The 16,236-nt window shown below is 38.7% G+C and overlaps 2 protein-coding genes and 1 pseudogene across 3 annotated transcripts; 1 reads left to right on the top strand and 2 right to left on the bottom strand.

The window, feature by feature from the left end:
- Nucleotides 1-1,298: 1,298 nt before the first annotated feature.
- On the bottom strand, nucleotides 1,299-4,709 carry LOC110717568. The gene is made up of 4 exons (XM_021896299.1): nucleotides 4,543-4,709; nucleotides 4,276-4,445; nucleotides 3,285-3,364; nucleotides 1,299-3,065 (listed from the first exon to the last, which is right to left on the bottom strand). Exons 1-4 carry the CDS (start codon nucleotides 4,639-4,641, stop codon nucleotides 3,019-3,021), a joined length of 396 nt encoding a protein of 131 aa, XP_021751991.1. The 5' UTR covers nucleotides 4,642-4,709; the 3' UTR covers nucleotides 1,299-3,018.
- Nucleotides 1,299-9,576, bottom strand: LOC110717565 (probable inorganic phosphate transporter 1-3). Of its 2 annotated transcripts, XM_021896298.1 has the most exons (2): nucleotides 8,023-9,576; nucleotides 1,299-3,016 (listed from the first exon to the last, which is right to left on the bottom strand). In XM_021896298.1, the coding sequence occupies exons 1-2, from the start codon at nucleotides 9,574-9,576 to the stop codon at nucleotides 2,966-2,968; spliced, it is 1,605 nt and encodes a 534-aa protein (XP_021751990.1). In that variant the 3' UTR covers nucleotides 1,299-2,965. The 2 variants fall into 2 exon arrangements, with proteins under 2 accessions (XP_021751990.1, XP_021751989.1); XM_021896297.1 differs by lacking the exon at nucleotides 1,299-3,016 and having other exon boundaries at nucleotides 7,557-9,576.
- LOC110717567 lies at nucleotides 4,966-6,859 on the top strand (annotated as a pseudogene).
- Nucleotides 9,577-16,236: the final 6,660 nt, after the last annotated feature.

The following is a 16,236-nucleotide window of genomic DNA, read 5'->3' as shown; positions in this document are numbered from 1 at the left end:
TACGTATACTCTCTCCATTCTTGAAAGTTCGAGTTGTTTTTACATTTTCTTTTCATTTTAAATAGTTCAACTCTATTCTATTTTATTCTTTTTTGAAAAACCCCTTTCTCTAGCTTACCCTTCTTACCCTATACTATTTACACCTAATTTTTTTTTACACTATCTCTTAATTTATCCATCTATTTTGTTACACCCCCCCCTTACACTCTTTTACATAATCTCTCTTAGTTTATATGCTTTTTTTTTTCTCTCCCTCTTATTCTCATTCACTTTATTCAAGCATTCCTAAAAATAAGAGTATAGTAAATGAGTCATATTTTCGAAAAAAGGAGAGTGAGTATATATATATATATATACATATATATATATATATATATATATATATATATACACACACATAAATGGGATCATGTGAGAACACATCCCTTATGTGAGAACACTTTATATATGAGAATAGTTTATAACCATTGGATCAAACAAGATCCAACGCTCCACATCTACCCCGGTCAAAATATAATGGCATTACTGTAAATTATAGATTGTATATAAGAAAAATTAAAAAAAATTGTCCAGCTTTTTCTCTCTCTCTAGATATTGATCTAGGTCTTTCCTTTCTCTTCTTTCCCCAAAACTTTCTGAACGAATACTGCTTTGATCGTAATGCTGAGATATCTTTGAATTTCGACTTGAACCTACAACTATAGTTAGGTATTTGATGTTTCAATTATTTTTTCCTTTGATATTTGGCTTCAATTGTTCAAATTTTGGTATTGAATAAGGTTTTTGTGATTTTGTTGAAACCCTAGAAATCGCGAATTCTTCATCAAACGGATTCAACCGAAGCTATTGTTACTTATGAACGAATGATATGATGTAAGTATCAATTTATTGATTTTGGGCATTTTACTTTGTTTTTATGTTCTAAATTTTCTCTAAACTTATTCAATTTTTGCGATTTCTATTCAATTTTTTTAGTTTCTTTGTTCCATTATTTATCTGTTCGAAAATTGCAATTCATTTAGCTTAGTAACAAATTGAGTGATAATGGTTGCTTTTAAGAAGACCTTGTGTTGTGTAAAATTGTTCCTCAGAATCCCCATTAGTTGTTCTTGTGTTGATGGTATGAGGAAATCAGTGTCTACACATTACTAAACCTGGCCTTCGGATTCTCTTTCCATTATTTTTGACGATTAAATCAGTATTCATCAATTGTGTTTATTTTCTTATTTAGCTTTGCATATTTGATTTATAATTTTTTTTTATTTAATCATTTGGGCTGTTTTTATTGCAGTTTACATATATTGTATGTGTTTATTGAAAGATACTGTATGTGTTTATTGCATTTTGTCAAATGAGCAAAATAATTATTAACCTATAGAAATGTATAAAGCATGGATTCCATTATTAATGCCCTGTATGGTTCAGCCACCAACGTTTGCATATTTTTGGAGACACCATATGCATTAAGAATCATAGTGAAAGTGTACAATTGTATACTCATGTTAGGTGGCCATATCCATGCTATAATGAACCTTATCCAGCTGAAATAATGTAGAGAAAATTCTCCTGACTAGCAACTAGTAAGGGTTGTATGAGCTGTATTAAAGTTTATTGAAATAATCTCTTTTATTTAGTTTCATGTATATGCTTTTTTCAAATTATAGATGATGATTATAAAATTTGCTTTCAATATGTAGGCATATGGGTATCATGAAATGTATAATGCATAACTAGTAAGGGTTGTATGTGCTTATTGCATTTTAGCCCTTTACCATCCTATTTTCCTAGATGCTTGTCTAAAATAGGGGCATGTAAGTCTTCTTTATGGATTTCATTGATATCTCTCTGCTTTTTTTGGCTGGTTTATCAGCATGTCACTGTCTCCTTTTTGTGGACTTCTCTGACTATCTTGAAGGATTGTCTGTTATTTTTAGCTCTTTTTGATAAATTTGTAAATGAAGGTCTGAAGAATTCTTATCATAAGGTTTCAGGTTATAAGTCAAATTGATGTCTAATTACAGTCTGCATCACATTTAAGATGTCAGCCTCATTTAATTTATGGTGTTATTGGTGATAACTATTGATGTAAAAGAACAGATATATGTGCACCTCGAGAAGAAGTTTCAGGTTCATTGCAGTGATTGCACTCTTAGAAACACAACGGATTTCGAAGCTCAATTGTTTGAGGAGTTTAGGTTGGTCACTTTTTGGTACTTTGCATCTAGGCGGTACCAGAAGTAAGTTCATTCAAATCTAGATGTGATTGTATAATACTGTTGTCATGTGTCTGTTCCTGCCTACCGGTTCAAAAACTTAGTGTTCTAGCTGTTGAAGGCTCTTTTAGGCTGTTAGGCTTCCTAGTTGATGGTGCTTTTATACCCACAAGGACATCTTTCTTCGTACAAGGCTACTGTCTGGTTCTGGTCATTTGCCCATATAAATTTCCCAGCCAAACTGTTTGCTCTATTCTGCTAGAAAATTCTACTTTGGTTGCTATTGATAATTGGCTCTATTGACTGATAATTGGTTCATCAATGTTGCATTCTAAACTTTGATTATATTTACAATTGACTTGAACAAGGCCTTAAACATGCTATCACATGTTATAATATTACGTTTTGCTCATCAAAGTGCGCTAAGTCATGCCTTTTAAATAGTTTGCTCATTTGACAAATGATAAAAACAACAATAGAGATTGTTTATGTCGTATGATGTAGACATGTGTTATACAAAGAGGAAACAGATGCAAGATTTCACCCTTAAAATTGGAACTGCTCTAAGAAAATTGTTGTTCCCTTCTCCAGATTCTCCAAAGATTGAGAGCATAGACTAGAACCGTATAGGAATGGAATCATCGAGGGAAACTGCTGGCAGGAAAGTTACGCAGTGGGTTTTCCTTAAGTAATTCAGTTTCTCTGCAAGATAGTATTTCAGTTATAATTTGGAATGCCAAATCAATAACACTTCAATAGCAGTTTGGGAAAACATACCTTTTGAGGTTAACTTCTTCCCTGTCCTTCAATTGGGAATTTGTAATGCTTTGAGAATCACTAGTTTGTTGCAATCTGTACGAGATAGTGAAAAATAATTCGCCATCCTATCAGGAAGTTACAGGTTTCTCATGCAACCAGCATACTGTAAATTAAAGAACTAAGAGTTGCAAGTTTCTCATGTTACAATTTAAAAATGATGTATTTGATCATGTTACAATTCTTTGAAGAACTTATTCAGTAAAATTTATACAACTTACATTCACTTTACTAAAATGCATAATCAATACTTACTCTGAACATTCCTCATCAACAAACACCTCAATGGCAGAAGTGGCAACTCTTCCAAGTCTACTGCCGGGCCTCTGCATAACCTGTACATGGTAGATTGTTAGATCTTGCTACTGCATCTATCCAGTGTAACAGCCAATCCAAGAGCCAACAGATCTTCCCTTAACTGTGAGCTGCAAACACATATTTATAAGTATAGATTAAGATGTCTAGTAATGGAATGCATTCAAAACAGAAAAAACTAAATGCATGCAAGCTATGCATCATTTTTACTGTATCAGGAAGAAGATATTGACAATTAACAAACATCATTGATGGAAATTTCTTATTCTTAAGAGCACTAGGTTGTTATTAGCTCATGCCAATGTGCCATACATCATCACGGAATCCTTCAAAATCAGTACGTAACCTATGACGTAACTCACATATACTTGCAAAATTTTCCAGATGCTAGCAGTATTACAGTATACTTGCACAACCTGTAGTCTTCCTATAAAAACTCACAATTCACAACTCTCCGTAGATCAAATTTCTGGTTTTCGGTTCCAAATAGGATGCCGGGAACGATTTTCCACAACATTCTAACCTAGGTAGTAGCATCTCAATACCTTCACCATTGAAATGCCTTCAATCATTCTCATAACCTTCACTATTGAAATGCCTTCAATTATCAACTAAAATACCAATATTTAACTTTAAAAACTAGTCCTATCAATTACAACATAATACGATTCATTCATGCAATAATCAGAAACATGACTAAACAAAAATATTCAATATCATCTGTAGCAATTATCAAACCACATGTACCCTAATTTATCTCAGGTGGAATTTGTTGTAGCAACAACAACAAAAATACAAATTCCAGATAAAAATTGATCATCTAAATTCGAAAATCAAAGCGATAATTAATAAACAAAATACAATGAAATCAACAGGCAAAACAATTAAATCAAACAACAATCTCGGGAAATTCGCCAGTCAAATTACTAACCTACTGGGGTCGGCAATAGGAGCAATGCCGGAAACAGTACGATTGAAGAGGACGGCGAGGAGAGAGAAACCGCCGACATAAATAGGCAAGCTACGAGCAACATTGTCGTTGACAGAGACCCAGTCAACGACCAAATTTGTGGTCGGTTTCGGACCATTGTAGCCTTCCGACTATACAATAAGCTCCAATGTTGTAAGTATAAAAGCTTGCTGAAAAAGCTTGAGGTCCAAAAATGGGGGAAATAGAGAGGAGGGAGAAAGGAAGTACCTGGAAAAAGTTGGAAATGGAGAGGACAGAATGGATATGGAGGTCGTTTGATGTGATTCGTTGATGACGTTTGATCCTAAGGCCTAGATTTGTTCTCATATATCAGTAGTGTTCTCACATAAGGACCTGTTCTCACCGAATCCCGACCCTTTAGTAATGTAAGATCATTTAAATGAATATATAGCATATACTTGTATATATTAGGAAGAAATATATATATATATATATATATATATATATATATATATATATATATATATATATATATATATATATATATATACTTCGAATCCTTCATCTATTTACAAGTATATGCTATATATATACTTCGAATCTCTTCCTAATATATACAAGTATATGCTATATATTCATTTAAATGATCTTACATTACTAAATATAGTAATTTTTACCTTTCAGGTCTTTACGATTTAAGATCAAAAACGAATTAGAAAACGGGAGAAGGAAAAGAGACATTTTAATGGTGAAGGGACAACAATTAGAAGTGCTTAATGCACTTGATGTTGCGAAGACACAATGGTACCATTTCACAGCAATTGTTATTGCTGGTATGGGTTTCTTCACGGATGCACATGACTTGTTTTGCATCTCCTTGTTGACAAAGCTTCTTGGTCGTATTTACTACGATGTACCAGGTTCTGGTAAACCAGGAGCATTGCCTATCAATGTCTCTGCTGCTGTAAGTGGAGTTGCCCTCTGTGGGACTCTAGCAGGCCAACTCTTCTTCGGTTGGCTCGGGGACAAGATGGGGAGGAAGAAGGTGTACGGTATCACCTTGGTTATGATGGTTGCGATGTCTATTGCCTCTGGTCTCTCCTTTGGAAGCACTGCCAAGGGTGTTATGACAACACTTTGCTTCTTCCGCTTCTGGCTAGGATTTGGTGTTGGAGGAGATTACCCTCTATCTGCCACCATCATGTCTGAATATGCTAACAAGAAGACTCGTGGAAGTTTCATTGCCGCTGTTTTTGCCATGCAAGGCATGGGTATCTTGGCCGGTGGGAGTGTATCCCTAATTGTTTCATTTGCATTTGAGGCCAAATTCAAGCCTCCCCCTTTCAAAGTCAACCCTATTGCCTCCCTCCCATCGGAGAGCGACTTTATTTGGCGTATTGTCTTGATGTTTGGGGCTATACCTGCAGCCACAACATACTACTGGCGTATGCAGATGCCTGAGACTGCTAGGTACACCGCTCTTGTGGCAAAGGATGCTAAGCAAGCTGCTTCAGACATGTCCAAAGTCCTAAAGGTTCAGATTGATGCCGAGGAGGAAAAGGTTGACAAAATAGCAAAGAGTGAGAAGAATCAATTTGGGTTATTCACAAAAGAATTTGCTAACCAATACGGTCTTCGCCTCCTAGGATCAACTAGTACATGGTTCTTACTCGACATTGCATTTTATAGTCAAAACCTTTTCCAAAAAGATCTTTTCAGCTCCGTTGGATGGATCCCACCAGCAGCAGATATGAAAGCTATTAGGGAGGTGTATATGGTAGCAAGAGCTCAAACCTTGATCGCTCTTTGTGGAGCAGTCCCCGGCTATTGGTTCACTGTTGCTTTCATAGCGTAGTTGGACGTTGGTGGATTCAGATGATGGGATTCTTCTTCATGACAGTTTTTATGTTTGGATTCATTATTATGTATGGGCAACAAAAGGAGAACCGTATTGGATTCATTATTATGTATGGGCTTACCTTCTTCTTTGCCAACTTTGGTCCTAATGCCACCAGGATCCGGCTAAGAGAGATCATGCTTATCCCGCTGGTATGGGGAAGGGTAAATCCCTAATCGTTCTTGGTGTCACCAACTTTATTGTTATGCTTTGCACTTTAATGGTTCCTGAATCTAAGGGTAAATCACTTGAAGAATTAGCTGGTGAAGGGGTTGAGACTGATGAAGTTGATAATGACCGTAGGAGCTCCGCTTGATTTATTCTACAATGACTTGGAGTGTTTTTTTTTTTTTTTTTTTTTTTTTCTTCCTATTTTTTCCTTTTTTTTTGATTTTTTATACTCATTTTTGTTATTTGTATTGAATGCCAATTATTAGTTAAGATTTGATCTCGCTTGTTACTTGTATTTAAGCTAAATGGATCATCTCAACCAAAATCCGCATACCTTGCGCGAAATATTCCACTTGAAGGGGGGTGGATGAGATTCGAACCCGTGACCTTTGTGTAACGCTCGCTCCGATACCATGTTAATGGACCATCTCAACCAAAAGTTTAAACTAATGGTTGAGACCCATAAATATGTTTTATACTTTATCACTTAGTTCTTGCAACATTACTAAAAAAAACTTTGTTTTCTTTTCTCATTTCTTTCTTTTCCAAATAGTTATTCCATAAAATAAACATAGATGCTTTGTTTTGGAACTTCCTCATAATAACACTTGAAATTTCCGGCGAATATTTCAGGATATGTATCTAATCATTTATTTGAAAGGTTTTTCAAAAGAGAGTTAAATTATGTCAATGATTGTACTTGGGTAAAGTTTCATGTTATAGAGTGTACTTTCTTAACGAAATATCATGATATTTCAATTAAAGGATTATTAATAATATTAAAACAAGAGGTTGATATAAGGTGTGTTTTGAGGAATAATTCAGTAAAGACAAAGTTTTTAAAATAAAAACATTGTAGTTCTTCATCATTTGAAGCTACCAATTTGAATCATTTATTAATATGTTCTAAAATAATGAAAACTAAAATTTAAGTCAAATTATTACAGTAGAAGACTGTTAATCTCTATGTATTATTGTAGGTAAACTTGTTCCATCTCTGCTTAATCTTTTATACAATAACCTTTAATTTTAGTTCTTCATTAAACTTGTTTAAACTTAATATACCTAGTAAGAGCTCAAATGTAAGTTAGTCTTTTGCTTTATATATATATATATATATATATATATATATATATATATATATATATATATATATATATATATATATATATATATTTAACAATTTTGGGATGGGGGAGTAATAATAAAAAAAAGTAGATTTTATATAATTAAGAAAGAGAGAGGCATCGTAACAATACTTTCACTGAGTATGTAGTATAGTAGTGAGAAAAGAGAAGTAATTCGATATTAATGAGTTCATGACATTCCTCAAAAAGAAAAAAAAAAAAAGAGTTCATGACATAAATGAAAGTGTGACAATGAATTAAAAGGAGACATATATAATAAATTTGAAAAAGGGAGTACAAAGTTATACGGAGTACTTTGTATTGGAATATTCATTAGCTACTTTTAGTAGCAAAGTAAATAATTTTAAAACATAGATTAAGGCAAGCGGGTTTTGAACCCAACTAATCATTGGTGCTCAATACAAATTAAAGATAATTAAAAAAAAAATTAGCCTGGTATGTCTTGAATTAACCAAGGATAACATCTTCAAGTCACCATAGTATAGATCAAGCAGACTCCTTACGTTCATCATCAACTTCATCAATCTCAACTTCACCGGCTAATTCTTCAAGAGACTTACCCTTAGATTCGGGAACCATTAGAGTGCACACCATACCCAGGAAGTTGATAACACCAAGCACAATAAGGGACTTACTCTTCCCAATACCGGCGGGATAACCATGATCTCTCTTAGCAGGGTCCTTCTCTTGTGAGGCATACACAAATCCAAAGGCTCCTATAATGGCACCAGCTTTTCCAGTTGCTGCAGATATACCATGGCAGGTAGACCTCAATCTAGCTGGGAAGACCTCAGCAGGCACAACAAAGGTAGTGGCATTAGGACCAAAGTTGGCAAAAAAGAAGGTTAGTCCATACATGATAATGAACCCAATACGATTCTCCTTTTGCTGCCAATATTTGTAAGGAAAAGCAATAGCAAACATGAAAACGGTCATGAAAAAGAATCCCATCATCTGAATCCACCAACGTCCAATTACGTCTATGAAAGCAACAGTAAACCAGTATCCGGGGACAGTTCCACAAAGAGCGATCAATGTTTGAGCTCTTGCTACCATATACACCTCCCTGATAGCATTCATATCTGCTGCCGGTGGGATCCACCCAATGGAGCTGAAAAGATCTTTTTGGAAAAGGTTTTGACTATAAAATGCAATGTCGAGTAAGAACCATGTACTGGTAGTTCCCAAGAGACGAAGACCGTATTGACGAGCAAATTGCTTTGTGAAAAGTCCAAACTGATTCCTCTCACTCTTTGCTATTTTGTCAACCTTTTCTTCCTCGGCATCTATCTGAACCTTGAGGACTTTAGACATGTCTGAAGCAGCTTGCTTAGCATCCTTTGCCACAAGAGCGGTGTACCTAGCAGTCTCAGGCATCTGCATACGCCAGTAGTATGTTGTGGCTGCAGGTATAGCCCCAAACATCAAGACAATACGCCAGATATAATCACACTCTGATGGTAGGGAGGCAACTGCGTTTACTTTAAAAGGGGGAGGCTTGAATTTGGCCTCAAATGCGGATGAAACAATTAGGGAAACAATCCCACCAGCCAAGATACCCATGCCTTGCATGGCAAAGACAGCGGCAATGAAACTTCCACGAGTCTTCTTGTTAGCATACTCAGACATGATGGTGGCCGATAGAGGGTAATCTCCTCCAACACCAAATCCTAGCCAGAAGCGGAAGAAGCAAAGTGTTGTCATAACACTCTTGGCAGTGCTACCAAAGGAGAGACCAGAGGCAATTGACATTGCAACCATCATAACCAATGTGATACCATACACCTTCTTCCTCCCCATTTTGTCTCCGAGCCAGCCGAAGAAGAGTTGTCCAGCTAGAGTCCCACAGAGGGCAACACCACTTACAGCAGCTGAGACGTTTATAGGCAAAGCGCCTGGCTTACTTGCTCCGGGTACATCATAGTAAATGCGGCCTAGAAGCTTTGTCAACAAAGAGATGCAAAACAAGTCGTATGCATCTGTAAAGAATCCCATACCAGCAATCACAATTGCTGTAAAATGATACCATTGTGTTTTTGCAACATCAAGTGCATTTAGCACTTCTAGTTGTTGTCCTTTCACCATTAAATTGTCTCCTTTTGTTCTCCAGTTTTCCAACTCGTGGTCGACCTTATATCGTACTAGACCTGCAAGGTAAATTACATTATTTAGCTAAGGGATGGATAGTGTACTATATAACTTGATGAACACGAATTAATCGAAGTTACTATATTCAATAATTTATAATTGTAATTTGTAGCACATAGTTATATAAATATATACTACGTATATCATCACAAGACTATATATACGAGTATATCATTAAGCATAAGCTAGGACAAGAGAAATACTTATTCAGAGCGAGTGAGATTCATTACTAACCCTTTCGAAGAGGAGGAAAAAGCCGAAGTAGAAGAGAGATATTTTGATTTGTGAGGGAATTGGAGGGAAAAAAACACAAGTATTTAAGGGAAATCATGCTGAAACATTCTGCCGGTATCTACTCCGTAATCTTATAAGCATATACTCTTTCACGTTTCATCAAATACTTTTTTAATGGAGTTTACATTCAAATATATATGTTTATTATGAATGAAAATTTCCGCAATTGGAAATTCTTATGTTTCTTACATGACAATAAGAAAACAACTGTCCAACCATACATGTATATTTGATATATTTATTTTGGTATATTTTAATATATTCATTATTATTATTATTTTTTTTTTGAAAGGAATATATTCATTATTATTTTTGGTATCTTTTGTTAAACTACTATTATAGCTCTTAGTCAACTAGTAACAGACAGTGCATGCATCAGAAAATCTCTCATATTTTAGCTAAATTAGCTCCTTTAGACCCTGTTTTGGGGTTTTTTAGGAATCCCTCGTGATACTGATCTAAAATATAGCTGAACGATCGCGAACATCCGTAAAATAACGAATATTTTGGTTGACGGAATATCCGCCTCCAACGATCAAGTTAGTGACTGAAAAACGAAATAAATGTAGAGAGAGAAAGTAGAGAGAAGTTGGAGCTTTTAGTGATCTTGAATGATATGTCTTAATCTACCCCTCCCATCATAAATGATTGGAGTATTTATAGGGGTGGGAAAGTGTGCCCTTTTAGGGTTAGTGCCCTAAAAGGATGGACTCTGATTGACGGCGCAATCAGGTTAGGACATGTGTCCTATAGTGGCGCCATTTTGCGGCTTTAGGGATTTGGACCTCCTGATGTAAGGAGACATTTCCTCTCTTTAGTGTTCTCCTATGTTTGACACGTGTCGTCTTCCTATAGGGACACATGTCGCTCTTTTATTGGGCCATGTATCGCTATGAGATTAGACCACGTATAGGGGTATTTTTACCCTAAACATATGCCCCTTAGAGGGGGTGACTCGTACCATACAGGCCGCCTCCTCTGATCTTTATCCATCCATTATTGGCCAAATGTTTGGGCAGTACCGTCCGTCTACCCATGGGATTTTTCCTTTGGTCTGGCTGTCTTGATTGGTCCGCCTGATTTTATTAGTGGACCTGAGTCTTAAAATCAGGCGGACGGGGCGTGCCGACCAACTTTGGGTGAAACACCTGTCTTCCGTGATTTCCGAAATTACCGTTCGAATCCTGCTGACCAACTTTGGGAAGTCTATTTTGGCGCGCCGTTAGGGTGACCGTACATATTGATGGAGCAGTTTTCTAACCGTTTAAGCCTCTAGATTAAACTTTTCAAAAGTTACCATTTGAGTTTTTGGACGGGAGAGATGGTTTTACCATTTTGCCCTCATAAATTTGGCCTATAAATAGGACTTGTTTGACTTCATTTTGTTACTTTGGAAATTTGCGTATTCTAGACAGAAGTTAGGGCATTTTAGAGAGAGAAAGTAACTTTTTTCAAAAACCTTCGAGAGCTCCGCCGTGTTCCTTAAGTTTTTGAGTTTTTCGGTCAACCCTCAAGATTTTCAAAGACTTTCAAGGTTTTCTACATGTACAGAGGTAACCGCCTGCTCTTCCTCAATTCTTCCTTTTTTCTTTACTTGTTTTATTTTTATAAACAGTAACTAACATAACACTCGACTTCGTCCGTTTCTCCTCATAAGGCCGGTCGTTCGCCTGGGACTGTGGAGTCTAGAGTGGACCGGGACGAGTCTTTATCTCTATGGATTGTCCATTTCTAGTGCGTACCAACTCACCCCCACCTATTCTTCCCTGTCCTTGCAGTTGAACATGACGCGTACGATGCAAACGTACAAACGAGACGTCCCCAGAAACCCTAATGGGAGTATGGTGGACCTCCTAGTCCCCTACGATCCGAGCAATACGGACGGGGAGACCACGAACATAACAACTGTCAGTGGTAGTGCATGCTCCATGGTTGAGGTAATGGCCTCCTTTGAAGAACGCCAAAATCAACCAGGCACTTCTTCTTTAAGGGAGGCGTTGGGGAAGAATTCAGAACCACCCCTCTCACAACTTACCAGCTCGGTCTTGATGTCGTTCGAGCTACCATCTTCTGGAAGGCATCCTTTGTCTTTTCAAGCGAACGCTGGGGCGTCCGTCCAAATTCAGCAACAACCCTTAATCCAAACTACTAGGTTGGCCAAGCCTAGGAATGCATTCATATTGCAGAACCGGCCGACCTGCCTCCTCACAGCGCTCCTCCTTCTGGAAACCAGGCGGACGCTGAGGAAAGAAAAGATAAAGGTAAAAATCCCTTGGTGCCTGAAGGCACCATTGTTACTGAAGGCAGCCAGGGCTCCAGGGGATGGAGCGCAGCCGAGGTTGCTGAACTGGACACAGTGTTGTCCTCTAAATTTGGGGCTGCTCCCCAAGCTGCTGAAGGAGAGGCTGAGAACCCGGATGCCAATCAGGTAGCCGAGGAGCCCAATGCTGATAATTTCAAGGACTCGTACGCCTGTATAGTTAGCGACACTGCCTTGACCTTCCTGCACTTAAAAAGTTTGAGGAGTTCAAGAAGTTCCTCCACCTGGGAGAAGGCTACGAAATCGTAGCCTCACTCATTCTTACTCAGTGGCCGCTTGGGAGATCAAAAGGCAGTGGAAGAAATGCTTCAATGTCTACCGCGCTGCCTTGTAAGTAGGCCTTCGCTTCCCTCTTCATCCGTTCGTCTAGGAGCTCCTTGACGAGTACTGTATTGCAATTTTCCAACTGGTGCCGAACAATTGGTTAAACATTTTTGGCTATCTGGTGACGTGCCTTCGGCAAGGCTTTAAACTGGACTTCCCAGTTTTTTGTGAGATGCATTCCATGGTCCGCCTGGATGCTGGCACGGACGACTTGTTTATTCTGAGCACCTAGAAGGATTATACAGTGGTGATGGATAGGCCATCCAAGTGGCGAGACTGGAAGCACTGATTCTACCACCTTAAGAAAAGTGACGAAGAGTTTAATTTACGGATGAATCGGTTCAATGCCGACCCGATTCAGCTCGACCGCAGGCAGCAAAGACCTAGCAAGTCGCCTGTCCATCTTGATTACATGCACCAACTGGACTACTTTGGAGTCAGGAAGGTAGTTAGGGATGAAAAGACAGTGGTTGTGTCGCTCAATTGGATCCCGCTGGCCGCGTGGCTTAGGAACCCGGTATTCATGTCAGCCTGTGGCTTATATAAGAACTTCCCTCAAGGTGGAACCTTGTGACTTAGCCGTTCGAAAGTTATTTGTAACATGAAAATATTCTAACACCTTTCCTCTTCCTTTTCTTTTTCAGACGTAGCTCTTGGAATGCTGGATCCTGAGCAGGAAGGGGAGGTTGACATGTCCGAGCTGGACTTAGTGTGGTAAAAACTCCACCAACAGCAGCACAACCATGCTAAGGAGATACTGACAATATGTTCTTCTTCTTTTCTTTTTTTTTTTTCTTTTTTTTTTTTGTGCCGAGCTAGTGTGTTGGAGGAAGAATTCTTCCCCATTTCACTCAGACGCAATTCAACTTGCCTTCAAGCTGAGTTGATATGTTGGGAAGCATATCCTATCTGATTTCACTCGGACACCACTTTTATCTATGTTTACCGAGTTGATAGGTTGGAAAGGGGTTCCTTCTCAACTTTGCTCGAACGCTTACTTCATTTTATCTGACTTTAACTCGTTTCTTTTAGGCGGCCACTCCTACTCCTCGGTCGAAGAGAAAGCAGTCGTCTTCTGTTTCTAAGGACGACCAGTCGTTCAAATCCAGGAAGACAACAACCACAAAGGCTAAGTCTTCCACCAAGGCAGCCAATGTCACGCCGCAAACTGCTTCAAAGCAGTCTAAAGGAGAGCCACCCCAGCTGTCACCTAGTAGGGTCTCCAAGCCCGTGGATCCGTAAACTGAGGCGGTCCACGATGAGTCCGTCCATGCGGAATGGGGGTAAGTCGTCTTCGGCAAAAATGATCGGCAACTCGGCCTCAACTCCGCATGTCGAGGTAGTAGATAAATCTAAGTGGCAGAAAGCTGCTTCTTAGTCGACCGGAGAACAACGCGGCCGCACACAAGAGGAAGGGAATGAGCCAATGCCCCCCTCTTTCATTCAACCTTTCATCTCCTCCATCTTTCTCGGACGATATGTTAAACATTCATACGACTTTTACTTGTGTTTTTATGAACTTACTTGTTCACTCTAACACTTTTCCTTACTTTGTGCAGACATTGTCGAGGAGATGCACATGAAGCTACCTGACCAGAAAGCTATTAGGGAGGCCAAGCAGCGGGCCGTCCATAAGGAGCAGCGGGATAAATTTCGTGGCATTAATGAGGGCTTCCTTGGCCCAATAATCAACTGCAGCGCCGAGGTCGCGTCTCTTAACAACACTTGACTTATTTTTGCTTTCATACTTAGATTATTTTCTTAGTTTGCTTATGTTGACTTGTTTCCGTCCGAATGCAGATCTTCCTCAGGCTCAGTGCCTTCCTTGATTGAAAGGATAAAGAGAATGAGAAGATCAAGGCGGCCTGGACCACCATCAACCGGCTACAAGACGAGAACACCAGTACCCTGGCCCTGTAGAAGATCCATTACGAAACGGCCCTTAAGGCTCTCTTCGAGAAGTCAGCTCGGCAAAATGAGGACATCGTCAAGATTGGAGATGCACTCCAACGAGAACGATTGGCCAGGTAGGCGCTTCAGCTGGAGCGGGACGAGGCAGTTGCAAATGCCTCTCAGTGGAAGGAGGGCTTTGAAGCCTCCAAGAAACTGAAGAATGAGTTGACCTCATCCCAAGAAGCTCTTCAGACGGCCCTGGATCAAGGAGACTCCCCCCTCAAACTTGAGGTTGAGCGCTTGAACAAGTCCATTGCGGACTTGTCCGAGCAGTTGAAGGCCCCTCGACCGATGGATCCCATGGAGGTCATCCGTATAGAGCATAGAGCCGAGGAAAAGTTGAAGAGCCCCTTCTACGAGGCCTTCTCCCTGATGGTTGAGGAGGGCACAAGGGCCTATTATGAGGAGCGCTTCACTAAGCGCCTCAACTACGTCTCCCTCAAGGAGGAGGCCGAGGCTGTCAGCAACCCTCTCCCGAACTTGATGAGACTTCCACTGACTCTGAAGTCGAGGAAGATGATAATGAAGAGGAGCTGAAGCCGACCGGCGAGGAGAAGTCGACCGAGGAGGTGCCTGTCGAAGCTGCGACTGGCGATGGGAAGCCGGCCAAGGAGGAGCCTGCCAAAGATGATAAGTCAGTTGAATGAAGAGCTTAGGTCCTCCAGCTGTTGTTTTAAAGGTTTCTGTACTTTAGTTTTATTTCCTTGTTTTAGAACAATCTTATCTCTAGCCGCCTATTTTGAGCGGTCTTGTAATATACTTTTTATTTCACCGTCTTTTTCTACGGATTTAATTTATGAAGCTTTCTTCTTTCATTCATACTTAGCATTTTTGATAAATATTTCATGCCTTATTTTTCTGCTTATGCGTACGAATGCTTTTACTGGGGGTATGCCCCTTTATTCGGCGTTTCGCCTAGTCCATACTCAAGAAGGTTTGATTAACTTAGTAGATTTTATACCTTAAAGGGTATGACGACTAGTAAGTTAATCAAATCATAATAATGATTGCTCTTGGACTAGGTGAACGCCGAATCAATTTCAGTTAGACGGCCGCTTTATTGGCTTGTGCTGAGGTGCCCTTTGATAACGTTTTAGATTCGTTATACAGACAAAAGGAACTAATATTGGAACCAAGCTAAGATGTTCCAATTCCACCAACAGGTATATATATATGTATGTTCCTTTCAAAGATAACAGTACATATCAACGAATTCACTCATAAGAAATATATTAGTAGAAGTTCCTTTAAGCATTTTATAGGAATTTTATCTTATGTGATATGAGTAATGGTATGATGTTGCAACTACTCATTATTTTTCGTATATTAATTCATGATGTCTATTTTGTTCATATCATGATTAACGCAATCATCTCTCTTCATGATTTTTGTGCAGTTTAATTATAATTGTTTTGTAGGCTTCATCTCTTGATTAACAGTGCTTAGTAGTGAATTCGTGAATGCAGGACTAAATGAATGGTACAGGAACAACCTTATATGATACTAAGATGTTAAGGAATTTAATGTACAAAGTTCCTGTCCTAGCTAGTTCCTATATTTTTCTTGAATTCCAAAACAAAATATTTCTTTTGTTGTGTTATTATTATTATTATGCTTAACTTTTTATATCTTGGACTAACCTACTTATCATAGCACAGATGCTTGAAAAATGGTCATGAAGACCATGAGAACACGTTCTAGCTTAT

This window comes from Chenopodium quinoa, unplaced genomic scaffold (assembly GCF_001683475.1).
Source record: "Chenopodium quinoa cultivar QQ74 unplaced genomic scaffold, ASM168347v1, whole genome shotgun sequence".
Classification (NCBI taxonomy): Eukaryota; Viridiplantae; Streptophyta; class Magnoliopsida; order Caryophyllales; family Amaranthaceae; genus Chenopodium; species Chenopodium quinoa.
The sequence above is the reverse complement of the archived record's forward strand: the minus strand, read 5'-3'. Positions and strand labels throughout refer to the sequence as shown.

Coding starts and splice junctions, on each gene's coding strand:
- LOC110717568 (XM_021896299.1), bottom strand. CDS start 4,641: ATGAGAACAAATCTAGGCCTTAGGATCAAACGTCATCAACGAATCACA. Junction 3,365..4,275: donor CCTATTGCCGACCCCAGTAG/GTTAGTAATTTG, acceptor TACCATGTACAG/GTTATGCAGAGGCCCGGCAG. Junction 3,066..3,284: donor GTTGATGAGGAATGTTCAGA/GTAAGTATTGAT, acceptor TATCTCGTACAG/ATTGCAACAAACTAGTGATT.
- LOC110717565 (XM_021896298.1), bottom strand. CDS start 9,576: ATGGTGAAAGGACAACAACTAGAAGTGCTAAATGCACTTGATGTTGCA. Junction 3,017..8,022: donor TTGAAGAATTAGCCGGTGAA/GTTGAGATTGAT, acceptor TCCCAATTGAAG/GACAGGGAAGAAGTTAACCT.